This window comes from Cryptosporidium ubiquitum (assembly GCF_001865345.1).
Source record: "Cryptosporidium ubiquitum isolate 39726 chromosome Unknown contig_4, whole genome shotgun sequence".
Classification (NCBI taxonomy): domain Eukaryota; phylum Apicomplexa; class Conoidasida; order Eucoccidiorida; family Cryptosporidiidae; genus Cryptosporidium; species Cryptosporidium ubiquitum.
The window spans coordinates 733071-748657 of record NW_021639820.1 but is presented as its reverse complement, the minus strand read 5'-3'; the positions used below and the strand labels follow the sequence as shown (position 1 = coordinate 748657).

Genomic DNA, 15587 nt, shown 5'->3' with positions numbered 1-15587 from the left:
TGGGAAAAATATAGAAGAGAAATAGAGCTAAATATGACGACAGTAAGAACAAGAATTAAAGTTGGAGATAAAGAGCTTTTAATTCCAGAAAATGTCAATCTAAGTAAGGAGAATGTAGTCAATGTCTTTAAAAGACGTAATATTGAAGCAGTAGAGTTCTCTGCTATGGGAAAGGATGAAATTGCCAGATCTGCACATATGGAAGTATTACATAGAGAGATTTATAAGCCAATGACAAACATCCCACTTCAAGGAGGAGTATTGGATTCTAGATTGGGAGCTCATAGGGCTGATGCACAGTGTTCTAGTTGTGGAGGAAGTTTAAAAACATGTGGAGGTCACTGGGGTTATATTGATTTACAGCAGCCAGTCTTCCATGTAGGTTACTTTAAACACTTGTATGGAGTTTTATGTTGTATCTGTAAAAGTTGTGGAGCCTTTCTACTTAAAGGAGAAGAGAAACGTCAACATCTTGCCAGATTAAAACAGTCATGTTCCATTGCTCATTCTTATAGATTACAGTTTAGAAAGTTAGTTGAGAGATGCAAAAAAGTTAAGACTTGTCCAAGATGTATGTCTCAACAAGGCCAACTTAGAAGAACAATTAGACCAACTTTGGATCAGTTCATGAAGTTGACTCATACTATTAAGATAGATGGCAAGGATTATGTGGAAGATTTGACTCCTATTTATGTTCAAACACTTTTAGAAAGAGTTCCTTATCAGGATTTGGATATTTTGGAGACTTTTAAACCCGGAAATCTCCTCATTTCACGTCTCCCAGTCCCTCCAAATTGTATCAGACCTTCAGTTACTATGGGAGAGTCTGGAAGTAATGAGGATGACTTAACAGTTATATTGTCTGAAATCACAGATTTGAATAATATTATCAAATCTCAAATGAAATCAGGATTCCAAACTTTTCAGTTACTAGGTAATTGGGAATTTCTTCAACTTCAATGTACCAGACTAATTAATGCTGATGCTCCTGGAGTTAATCAACTCCTAGCTAGTAAGAACATTCCTAAGGCTGGTAGAGGAGTGTGTCAGAGGCTTAAAGGTAAAGAAGGACGCTTTAGAGGAAATCTAAGTGGTAAAAGAGTCGATTTTAGTGGGAGGACTGTTATTTCTCCCGACCCTAATATTGAGGTTGATGAGGTGGTGGTACCTATGATTATTGCCAAGAAGCTTACATACCCTGAAAGAGTTAATGCTATTAATATAGACTCTTTAAGGAAAGCAGTTTTAAACGGACATGATATATGGCCAGGAGCATGCTATGTATATAAAAGTAATGGGAGCAAATCCAGTCTCAGATATGCCAATAGAAGGGTTGTTTCAGAACGTCTCGAGATTGGAGATATTGTAGAAAGGCATATGAAGACTGGAGATATAGTCCTCTTCAATAGACAACCAAGCTTACATAGGCTTAGTATTATGTCCCACAAGGTAGTAGTTATGCCATGGAGAACTTTCAGATTCAACGAATGTGCATGTGCTCCTTATAATGCAGATTTTGATGGTGACGAGATGAATCTTCACCTCCCTCAAAATGAGCTAGCTAGATCAGAATCAAAACATCTGATGGGACTTATGAATAACTTAGTAACACCAAGAAATGGAGAACCTCTAATAGCAGCAACTCAAGACTTTCTCCTAGGGATGTATGTACTAACAGGAAGGGATATATTTTTAACTAGAGACCAGTTTTCCCAATATTGCTGTCATTTTTCAAATGGACAAATTCCTATGGAGTTACCTCCTCCTACCATTCTAAAACCTGTGGAACTTTGGACAGGGAAACAAGTGTTTAATATGATTTTGAGACCAAACTCAAATGAAAAGGAAAGAATAGAGGTTTCATTTGAACTAAAGGAAAGAGATTATGACTCAAAATCAGATCTTAAAGATCTTTGTCCCAATGAAGGATATGTGGTAGTAAGACATTCTGAACTTTTAGCGGGAGCTATTGGAAAGAAAGTTCTTGGAGGAGGATCTAAGGAAGGACTTTTTTTCTATATATTACGTGAAAACAACTCAAAAAAGAGCTCAGAATGTATGGGACGTATTTCTAGGTTTGTCTCACGGTACTTAGCTAACAAAGGAATGACAATTGGAATAGATGATGTAACTCCAAATGCTGAACTTCTAGTGGCAAAGAAGAATCTATTAGAAAATGGTTATCAAAAGGTTCAAGACGAAATTAACTTATATGAGAAAGGGAAACTAACTCCTCATCCTGGTCTCTCTCTAGAAGACACTTTAGAGCTTAAGGTTAAGAAGATTTTGGATGACATTAGAAATGAAGCAGGAAAAGCTTCTCATATTAGTCTCCCTCCTTCAAATAAACCTCTTCTTATGTACCTATCAGGAGCAAAAGGACAACTAATTAACATAGCTCAAATGGTTGCCTGTGTAGGTCAACAAAATGTTGCAGGACAGAGAATTCAAAATGGTTTTACTAACAGAACTCTTCCTCATTTTAAGATGAATTGTGTTGATGGAAGAAGCAGAGGATTTGTTGGAAACAGCTTCTTTTCAGGTCTACAACCTGATGAATTTTTCTTCCATACAATGTCAGGAAGAGAAGGACTTGTAGATACTGCTGTTAAGACAGCTGAGACAGGATATATGCAAAGAAGACTTGTAAAAGCATTAGAGGATCTTTGTATAAAATATGACCAAACTGTCAGGACTAGTGACGGACAGATTATACAGTTTATCTATGGAGATGATGGGCTTAATCCAATGCTTATGGAGGACAAATTAGACCTTGTCAACTTTGAAAAGCTTTTCAAACATATTTACTCCCAAACCAAAGTTCATTCCAACTTTTATTTCCTATTTAACAACTACCTTGAATTTTTGGAAAGTAAAAATTCCAAGGAAGATCCTAGCACTTCAGAAACTCTCAAACTTTCAGTGTCTAAGAGATCTAAAAGAAAGCCTTTATTAGATTCTTCTAGTCCCACCCTTTTATCTGAAACTGATAAAACTACGAATTCTTTTTCAGAAATTTCTAAAGATGATCAGAGTAATCAAAGATTTAAGCTCCTACCACCTCCAAATGAGGTTATTAATCACCTTCTCCTTTTGTTTGAAAACTATCTTTCAAATAGTTACATAGGACCATTAAAGAACAACGTGGCGCCGGCGGGCTCTCATGATGCACAAACATGCATTGAGAATACCGTTGAGATGGGAGAAATTAATAGACAGTTAATATTTGACGAGATAGATGAATTATTGGCACAAGTGGAGAAAAAACAGGAAGAAGAGAGGATCAGGGGTATAAAAAAGACAGGAGAGGGTGTTACTAGGTCAAAACTTAGGAGGATGGTAGATATAAGAGAGGAAAAAGAGAACCATGAGGAATTAAAAAAAGAGTTAGAGGAGATTGTTGATTTGAAGGGTGAGGAGGAGGAAAAAGAAAAGCTTGACTTTCTTTTTTCCTACAGTTTCAGTCAGAATCTAAGTAATATCATTTTTGATGCAAAATACTTTGAGAATGAATCTAAGGAGATCCCAAAGTCAATAATGGATAAATTAGATACTTTGAAGATTTGGTACACAAAAAATGGATTAGAATGGTGCAGGAAGAATGAGACGTGCGTATGTATGAGGAATAGTGTTCTGGCTCATTATTTGGTATACAAACATTTACCTATTATGGATACAAATGTTCCTTTGATTCCTTTTGAGATGATGGAATGGGTGGAATTTCTTATTAAGATGACAAGAGAGCTTATTCCAAGTTCGCTTTTGATCCACCAAAAGATCTCAATCTTGGAGTCTCCAACTCATCAGGAGAAGACTCGGGAGTTGAACATCTTTTCAAATAATATGAGAAAATTTCTGGTTTCTCATATTGAGAGGATATCCAAATATAGAAAGGTACAGGGGGAAAGGGAAGGACTCAAATTGGAGGAGTACATACAGGTTATTGAGGATTTTGTTGATGATTCCAGATTGGATTCCGAATGGTTTAGGCAGATTCTTCAGCAAGATCCAAACGTTTCCAGAATTGCATCTTTAGAAAAATCTCGAGAGCTTGGCGACTTCTCCAAATATATCCGAAGATTTTACTCTGGTATGATTCCTAATGGAGACAGAATTGAGACAGAATGCAAATCCGAAGAGGAGAGTTTTACAGGAAAGAAGAGGAGTATTGAAGAGGGGTTCTCTAACTTTATGAATGGTTCAAAGAGAAGAATTATTGATGAGGAAGGGGAGTCTGAAATTTGCTCCTCTTTTTCCTCTTCAAAATTGAGGCCTATAAGGTATAATCTAGACTATGCTATTACTATTAGACAGATATATGAGTTTATTAGAGCAAGCTGGACCAAGTACATGAAAGCAATCACAGAACCAGGAGAAGCTGTTGGAGCAATTGCTGCTCAATCAATTGGAGAACCAGGAACTCAGATGACTTTAAAAACTTTCCACTTTGCGGGAGTTGCTAGTATGAATGTTACTTTAGGAGTACCAAGGATTAAAGAAATTATTAATGCTGCTACAAAGATTCTAACGCCTATTATTGAGGCTAAATTGGAAAATGACTCTGATTTTAATTATGCTCAAATAGTTAAGGGATCTATTGTTAAAACTCTTCTAAATGAGGTAGTCTCAGATATAGAGGAGCTTTACTCTCCAAATGGAGTGTTTATTAACATTAATCTGAATGAGGAAACCATAAAAAGCCATTATCTTGATATTAATGCATATACAGTAAGAGATTCCATTGTTAATCACGGACCTATCTCAAAGATTAAACTAAGACTGGAAGATATTCAAGTTCTTGATCTTTGGAAACTTTCTATATTAATTGGTGGGGGAATATCTCAAATTGGATCTTCAACATCATCGGGTACCGGATCAGGATCAGGAAGTACAATGAATGTTTACTTTCAGACACAACTACTTAGAAAAGGTTTACAGAATGTTGTAGTTAGTGGTATCCCAGGAATTAGGAGAAGTGTTATTAGACAGGATGATAAGGAAGATCCTAATACTGGAAAGAAGAGAAAGTGTTACAGTCTCGCAGTTGAAGGATATGGACTTCTGAAATTGATGGGTATTAACGGTATTATTGGTACTAGAACAGTATCTAATCATGTAATGGAAGTCAGAGAAGTACTTGGAATTGAAGCAGCTAGAAAAGTAATCATTCAAGAAGTACAAAAATGTATGGATGCTTATAGTATGGATATTGATTTAAGACATATACAGTTACTAGCTGATATTATGACATTCAGAGGGGATGTATTAGGTATTTCGAGATTCGGTATTCAAAAGATGCGTGCCTCTACACTCATGTTGGCATCTTTTGAGGAGACAAATGAGCATTTATTTGAAGCAGCCTTCCAGAATAGAGTTGATCCAGTATTTGGGGTAAGTGAGTGTGTTATAATGGGAAAACCTATAAAAATCGGTACCGGATCTTTTGACATCCTTTATAATTCTCCTCCAAATGTACATGAGAGCAAATTATTTCTGAATGGGAGTAGGAAAGGCACAGTTGGTAGGCTTTCCCAATTTCTAAGTAGTATTAAAAAGTAGACCGTGCCAACCTATTTTAAATGGAGGCCCAGAGATTTTCTTTTTCTGGTTTCTTTTTAAGATTATATATTAGCTGAACTTAATAGGTAGATGAAACATACATATGTATCATTAGAATTCTTCCTCTTCGATTAGGGCTTCAGCAATGTAAGATTTTATATATGACGAACAGTAATGGTGAAATAATCTTGAATATCTCCTCTTTTGAGGTGTATTTTTAGAAAATAGTGAGTAATTCAGAGGCTGTAATTCTGAAATCTGAGACTTAGTTGACTAAAGTATTTGGGTTGCTCTCGTCTGACTTGTTTTTTTGTGAATCATTTTCGTCTGGTTTGTTATATAAAGGCTTTAAATAAATGCATGAAAATTCAGGAATGTCAATCCAGAGAGAATAGTCCCAACCAATTCTCCCTCCGTGAGAAGCATGTACAGTAGAGTTGTTTCCAGGACCGAACATTGCTCCTCCATACTTCCAATCGTCCGAATTAAGCATCACAACCCATTCTTTACCATGAGGAACTCCAATAGGATAGTGGTTATATCGTCTAGAACTAAAGTTACAAATAACCACAACGTCATTATACCATTCTTTATACTTTCTCAGAAAAGCAACAATACAATCCTGAGAGTTTTCACAATCTACCCACTGGAAGTTCCAAGATTCATCATCACCAGCATGGAGACTAACGTTGTTCCTATAAACTGCCAACAAATCACTAAGAAAGATACATACTTTCTTTCTCACATCTTCCTCTCCTTCATGCCAGTCCACAGATCTATTCTCCTTCCACTCTCTTCCTTGAGCAATTTCAGCTCCTTGGAAAAGTAAAGGACGTCCAGGCATTCCAACTTGATAGCCAAAAAGTGCCTTTAATGTCCTAATTCTATCCATATAGGGGGCTCCAGTGAATCCACATTTATCTAGTAAACTACCTTTACCATTGACAACCTCATCGTGGCTTAAAGGTAAGACCCAATTTTCATGTGACATGTAAAGACCTCTAAATGTGAGTTTATTATGTTTACCACTTTTTTTGTCAGGAGGAGTGTATAAGTAGCTCAGGGTATCATTCATCCATCCTAAATCCCATTTTGCATCAAATCCAAGTCCTCCATCCTTATGTGTCACTCCTTGCCAGGCTGTACTTTCTTCTGCCATTGTAAATACCCCAGGAAACTCTTTGTGGATGACCCAATTAAGCTCTTGGAGTAGACTAACAGCTTCAAGATTTGCATCACCTCCAAATTCATTAGGAATCCATTCACCATTTGGCCTCAAATAATTTCTGTACAACATCGAGCTAACAGCATCAATTCGAAGACCATCAATATGATAACGGCGGAGCCAATGGTAAGCAGCTCCAAGTAAGAATGAGCGAACTTCGTTTCTTCTAAAGTTGAATACAGCAGTTCCCCATTGCTTGTGTTCACCTTCTCTTGGATCTCCGTATTCATAAGTTGGAGTGCCATCGTAATATACTAATCCCCAAGCGTCCTTGCAAAAGTGAGCAGGGACAAAGTCAATAAAGACCCCAATATTTGCCTTATGAAGTTCATTAACCAAATATTTAAAGTCATCAGGAGTACCTAGACGACTGTATGGAGCATACTGACCTGTAACTTGGTATCCCCAGCTTCCTTCAAATGGATGTTGGGCAAGAGGTAGAAACTCAACATGGGTGAAATTGAGGTTTTTGACATGTTCAACAAGCCTTCCTGCTATCTCTCTATACCCCAAATAGTCGCCGTTTTCTCTTCTCATCCAACTTGGAAGATGGACCTCGTAAATTGACATTGGTTGTCTCCTCATCTCGCCCTTGCGTCCCAAATATTCCCTTCTCTGTATCCATTCTTGATCCTGCCAACAAAAACGCTCAGACTCATCTTTGTATGAATCGTCACAAGCGCTTATGATAGAGGCATAGCGCGGAGGAACTTCGTACTCCTGTGAGTAGGGATCAATTTTGACAAATACATCGTTTGAATGAGAATGTATCTCATAACCATACTTTTCACCTGGTCCCAGGTGTGGAATAAACAGCTCCCAGATCCCAACCCCATGACGAAATCGCATGGGATTTACTCTTCCATCCCAGGAATTCCAGTCTCCTACCACACGGACATATTTAGCATGGGGAGCCCAAACCGAAAACCTAACCCCTTTTACTCCGTTATACTCAACAATGTGGGACCCTAAGATGTTATCAACGTGCCAACAACTACCCGATTGGAAAAGTTCCATTTCACCATCTGTTAACAGTAACCCAAAGGAATAGGTGTCCCTGATGGCAAAAATCTTACCAGAGTTATCTCCATTGTATTCAACCAATAATTCGTAATACAACTTCCTCACGCACTCTTCAGAGTTTACATTGTCGTGTACATAACAATTACAAGCTTCATCTGAACTGCATGTCTCATTTTTAACCTTCTCTTTAATTCTCGGAATTTTTGAAGATATTGGGTTGGAAAGATTCAATTTGAGCTTTGATGTAACATTTTCTGCAGGTGTTACTTTGCTTGGAGTTAAACCTACAACTGATTTATTCATAGAATCTACAGCATTATATGTTTTCTTTATGTTTACATTGTGATCAAGTGTTGTTTCTTTCCTCTCAGAAACAATTTTCTCCTCATTTGTGTTTATAGCTTCGGATCCAACATCTGGAAACTTGTTAATTGAATATTCATCCTTGTTTTTTTGATTCCCTACTCTCTTATTTTCAATATTAGAATTCTCAGAGCTCTCTTCGTAGCCACAAAAGTGAGTTTTGGATGTAGGAATCTTTTCCTTGAGTGTTCTGAAAGCTTTTTCAAACATCCAGCTTGGGTTACCATCGATATATCTCTGTTCCATCTCAACTGGTGTATTATCAGCACCTATACGAGAAAATGAACTATCAATTGCTTTAATCTGAATTCTCTTAGCATTCCTAACCCAAGCTCTTACGACATAGTATTCATACTTGCCATCATCCCCAAATTTTTGGTATCCAAGAATACCAAATGGTTCAGGGTGTATAGCCTTGTTTAAAAGATGTAAATCATGTTCCAAGATTCTTCCATCATCTGGTACTCTTTCCAAGGCTTCGTAAACGTCGCCTTGATCATCTGGAATTGAAACCATTGAACTAGAATATGAAGTTGGACTATTTGCTGCAGTAGGAACACTACTTTCGATATTGGAATTATCCTGAGATGAAACCGATACTGAGTCACTTTTTTCTAAACTTTGTGTTGGACTTGCAATATTCTTACTCGTAATTGATACCTCGCCTGTCAATTTACTGCTGGTTTTTACTTTATATTCAGTCTTCTGTTTCCCCAATGTGCCACTCTTTTGTTCTTTCAATGACTTCATGTTATACTTTTGTAAAACTCCTCTTGTTGACATTTCTCAAGAACCTTTCATGCAATATAACTATGTTCAAAACCTTTATTTCTAACAAAAATTGATCATATATCTCTATTTTACATTCAAAAAAGAAAATATATTTTCTGTTTTTCTGTGAAAGCTTTAAAACTTCTTTTTATTGTACTTTAAATTTCTCTCAATTATATTGAATTTTCATAAATTATATAATATATTAAATAAATTAACCAAAAATTAATATCTTAAACCTTATGCCCTTTTTTGAATCTCTTCCCAAAATTTTATGTGTGAACTAACCTATTTCCTCTGCTTTTCACCACCACTTAGGCCTTATTAAACAAGAATACAAACAGTTGGCAGTTTAAAAATCCTTCAAGTCCTTAAACTCTCCTATTATATTTGTACTTTGTTCTTTATAGTGAGAAAATATATAAATCTTTTAATCCTAATATACACTCTTTATTTTCCCTTATCGATTTATGAGGGGGGGGGGGCAACTATCGGAAAAATGTTAACACTTATTTACGAGCCTTGAAAATTTGTTTATTTTTTTGGATTTTTTCCCCATTAAAATATTTCCACTCCAGATCAGATTTACAATATTATGGTAATAATAACAATAATCATTGCCATCAATACTACTATTTTCACTTGAATTGATGATATCTTTCCAATAACCCACTTTATCCTAAACTAATATATAAAAATCATTTTTTTTTTAGAAAAGTTAATTATTGGCAAAATTACTATCTAGTTAATGGCTACTTTCATTTCTATCTCCCTTTATTTCATACGTAATTTACTTGCAAATTCTGAATCACCGGTATACACATCACTTGCATCGTCCACATGACTGCATGCATGCAGGTCAATAGAAATAAACACGTAATGTGGAATATTTATTGAAAGAAGAAAATATATATATATATGTATGTATATATATATATATATATATATATGAAGAAACTATTTTATAAATGTTGTTAATAACGCAATAAATCTCTAATGTTTTCTGCTAAAATATATTAAAATACAGAAGAGGCGATGTTTGATTTAAGAATCTGGAGAATGTTGTCAGTCAACACGGTTTCAACGTCAGCATTCAACCTCTTTTTAGCATCTATCTTACCGAAATTCTCTAGTTCAAGTTCCTTGGGGGTCTTTGAAAGCCCAAGCTTGGTAGATTCATGATACTGCTTGCTAGTTTCGCAAATTCTCTTGATCATCTTGTTTGTCCTTTCGTTAAAGTTCTCTTCCTTTTCGCATCTTAGTGGTTCGTTCCATGTAGGTTTGTGAAGATTCAGAAGCATCTTCTGTTCCAAAAGGTTTTTTCTATATCTAATAGCAATAGAGTAGTAGTTTCGGTTGAGTCCATGAACTAAAGCCGTTATTGAAGGTTTTTGAAGGTGCCCTATATTAGAAGTTGTTTGTCTAGGCTCCTGGCCTGCAATTACTGACTGAGGACTAATCAGTCTAAAACAGTCAATCACAACTTTCCCCTTTACAGACTGAATCGGGTCTACAACAATACCTACAGCTCTTGGATTCAACTGCTCAAAACTTTGCTGAGTACTTACATCTGTACCTGAAAACCAGCATCCAAAACCTGGATGGGAATGATACCATCCCACAACTAACTCAGACCTTCCAACTCTCTTTAACATTTCCAACATATCTGTCTGATAAACCGGGTCTACTGCTTCTACACTTACACTATTACCTGATTGAGGCATTGAAAATACATCCACCACACGTACTGAGTAATCGTCAATGAATTCTCCTAACAAAAGTCCCATTACTTCCATAGGTACCCCAGCTCTTCCATGCTTCAGCATTTTTAATAAAGCCAGTGACGATATATATACCTGTTCTGATGTATCTGGTATTGGAGCGTCCGGATCCTGTGCCATTAAACCTCCAAACCCATGCAAATTACCCAACATACTACGCAAATTAGATGGAAATCCTGACATTCTCTTTTCTGAAAGCCACAAAAAACGAATTAATCCTTTATTTCTTCTTTATAATCAAGAAAATTTCTTCTGAGCTAATTTAACTAATTTTTTTTTTTTAAGTTTCCAAAATTTTATTCTTTATTGTTATTTCCCTGCTTGTAATTATTAACCTCACATAATTATTTTAACCCCCATAACCCAAACCGGCGCCACACTTTGCCCGCCCAAATTATCATGCAATTCTAGGAAAAGGCATGATTAAGGTGAATTTTACGGAAAGAAAAAATAAATCAAGTTTATCAGTGTTAATTTCGATAAAGATAAGATGTAAATTTAAAAGTTTCTCCAGAGTATCCAATATAATCATTCACTTATCCAAGCTTTATGGTTACGTTTCGAAGTAGGCTTTATTATAGTAAAGTCCAAAACTACATCATATACCCATTTTGGAGTCACCTGAATAGAGTGGGTCTCTCCATGTGTGTTTTGAACTTTACTGGCTTGCTTTTTTGGGACTGATTTCTTGATCTTTAAAGCATTGGGATCCGATTCATCACATATTATTATGTAGTCTGCAAGAAGTGGATCTTGAACAAAAGAGGCGTTCCCTAAGGTGGCTAGACGAGTACATAGTTTAAAGTGATTGTTTCCTGGGGGACCAACAATAAAAAGTTTTGTTTTACAGAATATTCCTTCACTAATGTAAAGTCTGGATTCTAGAGAAGGCAAACCTTTGAGAAGTTCAAACTTGGTTTCAAATGAATTGTCAGGCCAGGTATTCTTTTGTATTATATAATCAATCATTCCTTCTGAGACAATCATTACATTACTTACTATAGATAAAAGCAATTTTGGATGATAGTTATTCATTATAAAATCTTTGGAGATTATTAGAAATGAAATTGACTCCCAGTCCTTGTAATGTTTAGGCCAAAGTATAAACTCAATCTTGTCAATATGTTTGGGAGTCTTAATATTCTTGATCATGTTTGTTATCTTGGTTTCTAACCTCTTGTTATCGTGATCATCGTTCCCTAAACAACTTAAAATCACAGCCTCCTCGTTTTTCCCTAAATTTATTTCCTCATTATCATAATCTTCCTCAAATCCAATCCCATAATTCTTTCTTAAGACTTCTTCTTCATCAGATTCAAATATATTCAACCTTTTCTTTTTGTTTGAACTATTTAAACCTTCTAATTTACATTCCTTTCTTTTGTTCTGGTTCATTTTGTTTAAATTTATAATCTTGTTTTGAAAACTTTGGTCTTTAATCATTTCTTGAACTTTTTTGAATATTATATGGTCAAACATACTGGAAAAGCAAAATTCTAGATTCCCTCTGCATGTACTGATTACTTTTTGAAACTGTTCTATAGGTATTTTCCAGCTCTTCTCATTTGAGTCCCATTTTACTGAAATATTATTATTTCTAAGTGTTCTAATCAGCTCGCTTTGGTGGTGTTCATCAATTCCTTCCTTAGTGAATGTGAGCTTAAAATTGTTATCTGAAAATTTCTCAGGATTCCCTCTATATATCTCAGCTATACTACTTAAGTTAAATTTAATATTTAACCTGTACCATGTCCCACGAGAAGATTTTGGTAACAAGCTTCTCCAGTTATCCAATTCATCCATAGAAAACATTAGCTCGTGATCCAAGTTAGTCTTGTTTCCATTTATTAACAAAGACAAAACTTTTTTGTCTATAGTACCTCCCAGGAATTCTACCATACAAACTGATTCATAAAGTGTCTCAATTGGAAGTAACCACAATTTGGTCTCGTTATCATACTTCCTGCCTTTAATACATGTCTTAATCATATTAATTATTTCTTTGTCATATTTAGTTTGAAGCTTAAGAAAGAAATCTTTTTGGTTGTCAATATATAAATAACAATAAGACTTTTCCAAATTCTTAAATCTATTTTCAAGAGATTTGAATTCTCTAGACTTGTCTTTTCCTTGGATATATTTAACCATCTTTAAGTATCTTATATTGATCTTATTGAGTTGTGTCTCATCTTCTTTAAAGTGATTTTCATTTTCTGATAATAATTCCAGACTTGAATTAGATTTCTGTTGACTCTTTTTTCTTACTAAATTTGTCTCATTAGCACTGTGAAAATCCTTCATTTGCTTTATATCCAGCTTTTCTTTAAAGTTTAATGAGGGGTTTTCATGAATGATTGTTTCTTTTGAAGTCTTCCTTTCGAACTTCACCAATAATCTTAAAGGTAGACAACTTTCTTCATTACCTCCAAGATACTCTATAATAGAAGAATCTTTATTATTAACTAGTCTATCTGTAAAGGTCAAGGAAATTTGCCAAAACTGGATCATCATCAGAACCTTTGCAGATCCCCATTCACAACTTATTAAGTCCCTATAAGTCTCAAGTCTTTTCCAGTCAGGAGTTGACCTAAAAAGTTCGCTCTTCACAAAGTAGTCCTCTTCATCCCAAATTGGTTTCTGATCTCTAAACCAGCTTAGTAATTTGGATCTATAATTATTTCTGGAGCTTTCATTAAAATTTGGATAATGTTGATTTTCATCATTACACTCAGTTTCTTGGTTTGGGGAGATTGGGAATTTACTAGTATTGGTTTTCTTTAAATTTTCTGTTGTCTCATGAGACAAACTAAAAGCCTTTCTAATCGAGTCTCTAGTGTCTTCTTGCTTAATTTGGATCTCTCTGTATGTTGGTTCACCAATATCTCCTAGTAACTTATCAATTTGGTTACTGTTTGTTGGATTCTTTATTTGAATAAACTTTTTCATTTCAAATGGGACATTTTCACCATTATTAATTCCAATTCCAACAAATCCATGTGGAATTTCACATTCTTTTCTAGGGATCCCGAAATACTCTATTTCAGAGTTAATTTGAAAATTACATTGATTATTATAACAGATATCAAAGTCTTCTCTCAAAAATTCCTCAGGTAACTTTAAAAAACTGAGTAAAAACTTCCTGGCTGCTATAAGATGTATGCAGTATTTATTTCCAGAACTCATATTAATTTATGTTATATTTTACTTTTCCAGCTCAGAATGAGCAATCTCATCTCCAATTAAATGTGAGGTTGTATTCTATAATTTAAAAAACCAAAATCTGAGAGATCTATTCCATCACTCAAACTCCTAAATCGTTACAAATAGAGACAAGGAACTGATTTTTTTTTTCAAATATAGAAAGAGCTGAATTTTTGCCTATTCTTCTTTTTTAACCATATATACTCACAAGATCATGTATTTTTGGCGCCAAAAGTGGTTAGGTACCCAAAAACAGAAAATACAAGGAAAAAGAATAAGTGAGTTGAGTAATAACACAGAAATATTAATATTTGAGATTTTTGGAGGGAAAATCTCATAATTAAAGAAATAAACAAATATGAAAGAGACACGTTCAATATAGTGAGAAGCTTAAATTAATAATGTACTGCTTATTTTATGTTATTAGTAACTTCAAATTGTCTAGTGAATGTATTACTTTGACTTATCTGCCTCTGATTTGATTCTCATATTTAACAGAGGATCTCTCCCAGTATTTGGTGCAGTCTTAATCATGAAATATAGAAAGACGATCAAAGTAGCAGCTAGGGAAACACTCAACCAGAGTGTAATTTGTATGCTTGTTGCATCTCTTGGAACAGATTGAGCCTAAAAAATTAAAAATAAACCCAATTTAAATTTTACTTTTGATTACTCCATAGCCAAAGTTGTATAATAATTCAACTTACCTTGGCAGTACAAAATAAACTTGCCACAAACAAAATTATAGAGCTAAATACCTTGTTTATCATCTTATATTTTTAATTCTTCAGAAAATATCCTTCAAAGTCTTTTCCTATTAATAAATTCTTCAAATTTCCAATTCCTTATTTTTTCTCTTTTCTTAAATTAATCTCATAGTTTATCCTATTTATTAATTCCCAAAATTTCCCGCCAACACGCGCCAAAAAGTTAGGTGATGGTTTCAGCTCCAGAGTTTTCCTTTACAAATTTAACGGAAAAATTGTGTAAGGAGGTATCTAAAGAAATTAGAATATCTTCTATACATAGTTCCAGAATACTGTTCGAGAGGCTTTCTAGGAGTGATGTCGAAATTAACGAACCAGAATTAGGTTTTGACAGTAGTTTAGGCCGAATTATACAAGGTTTAACTTGGGGTTGTATTTTTTTCCAGTTGAGTGAATTAACAACACTTTTCATTAGACTATTTATCTTAGATTCATTCATTTTACTACTGTGGGCCAGCTCATTACAACAGCAATGGCTCTTATTAATTTTGTTAGTTTGGTCAATGCTTTGTTTTAACGTTTTTTCAAGTACCGAGGAGTACTCCAATATTTTTGAGATCCGATCTTCAAGCTCTCTTATTTTCTCTTGTGTTTTTTCTATAGATTCCTGATCATTCTCTTTTTTTTGTGTGGCTTCTACTTTTTTTTCTGGCTTTTTTTGTCGAGATTTAGAGCTTAAAAAGGTGGAATTCCGGATTCCTGATGTATTTTGGCATTTCCGTAGGCGATTTTCCTGATTTTCTGTTATCTTTGCCTTTCCCAGCCTATCCTGGTGAAACTGAAGTGACCTATTTGCTGCTTTGATGATCCTTAATGTATTCTCACTAACATCCGACATTTCTATATTCTCAACCAAAATAGAATGATTTTTCCCAGCTCATCCAATTATAAATACAG

General features: G+C 34.8%; 6 protein-coding genes across 6 annotated transcripts; 1 reads left to right on the top strand and 5 right to left on the bottom strand.

Annotated features, from left to right (window-relative positions):
- Nucleotides 1-33: 33 nt before the first annotated feature.
- cubi_02459 (DNA-directed RNA polymerase II III subunit) lies at nt 34-5559 on the top strand (the record flags this gene model as incomplete). Its single annotated transcript, XM_029019470.1, has 1 exon — nt 34-5559. The coding sequence occupies one exon, from the start codon at nt 34-36 to the stop codon at nt 5557-5559; it is 5526 nt and encodes a 1841-aa protein (XP_028874591.1).
- Nucleotides 5560-5824: 265 nt separating this feature from the next.
- Nucleotides 5825-8953, bottom strand: cubi_02458 (glycogen branching enzyme; the record flags this gene model as incomplete). Its single annotated transcript, XM_029019469.1, has 1 exon — nt 5825-8953. One exon carries the CDS (start codon nt 8951-8953, stop codon nt 5825-5827), a length of 3129 nt encoding a protein of 1042 aa, XP_028874590.1.
- A 1004-nt stretch (nt 8954-9957) lies between these two features.
- On the bottom strand, nt 9958-10905 carry cubi_02457 (Mov34 MPN PAD-1 family proteasome regulatory subunit; the record flags this gene model as incomplete). The annotated part of the gene is made up of 1 exon (XM_029019468.1): nt 9958-10905. The coding sequence occupies one exon, from the start codon at nt 10903-10905 to the stop codon at nt 9958-9960; it is 948 nt and encodes a 315-aa protein (XP_028874589.1).
- Nucleotides 10906-11250: 345 nt separating this feature from the next.
- cubi_02456 (uncharacterized protein) lies at nt 11251-13905 on the bottom strand (the record flags this gene model as incomplete). The annotated part of the gene is made up of 1 exon (XM_029019467.1): nt 11251-13905. The coding sequence occupies one exon, from the start codon at nt 13903-13905 to the stop codon at nt 11251-11253; it is 2655 nt and encodes an 884-aa protein (XP_028874588.1).
- A 471-nt stretch (nt 13906-14376) lies between these two features.
- On the bottom strand, nt 14377-14693 carry cubi_02455 (uncharacterized protein; the record flags this gene model as incomplete). The annotated part of the gene is made up of 2 exons (XM_029019466.1): nt 14377-14550; nt 14631-14693. 2 exons carry the CDS (start codon nt 14691-14693, stop codon nt 14377-14379), a joined length of 237 nt encoding a protein of 78 aa, XP_028874587.1.
- A 160-nt stretch (nt 14694-14853) lies between these two features.
- cubi_02454 (uncharacterized protein) lies at nt 14854-15528 on the bottom strand (the record flags this gene model as incomplete). Its single annotated transcript, XM_029019465.1, has 1 exon — nt 14854-15528. One exon carries the CDS (start codon nt 15526-15528, stop codon nt 14854-14856), a length of 675 nt encoding a protein of 224 aa, XP_028874586.1.
- Between the last annotated feature and the right edge of the window lie 59 nt (nt 15529-15587).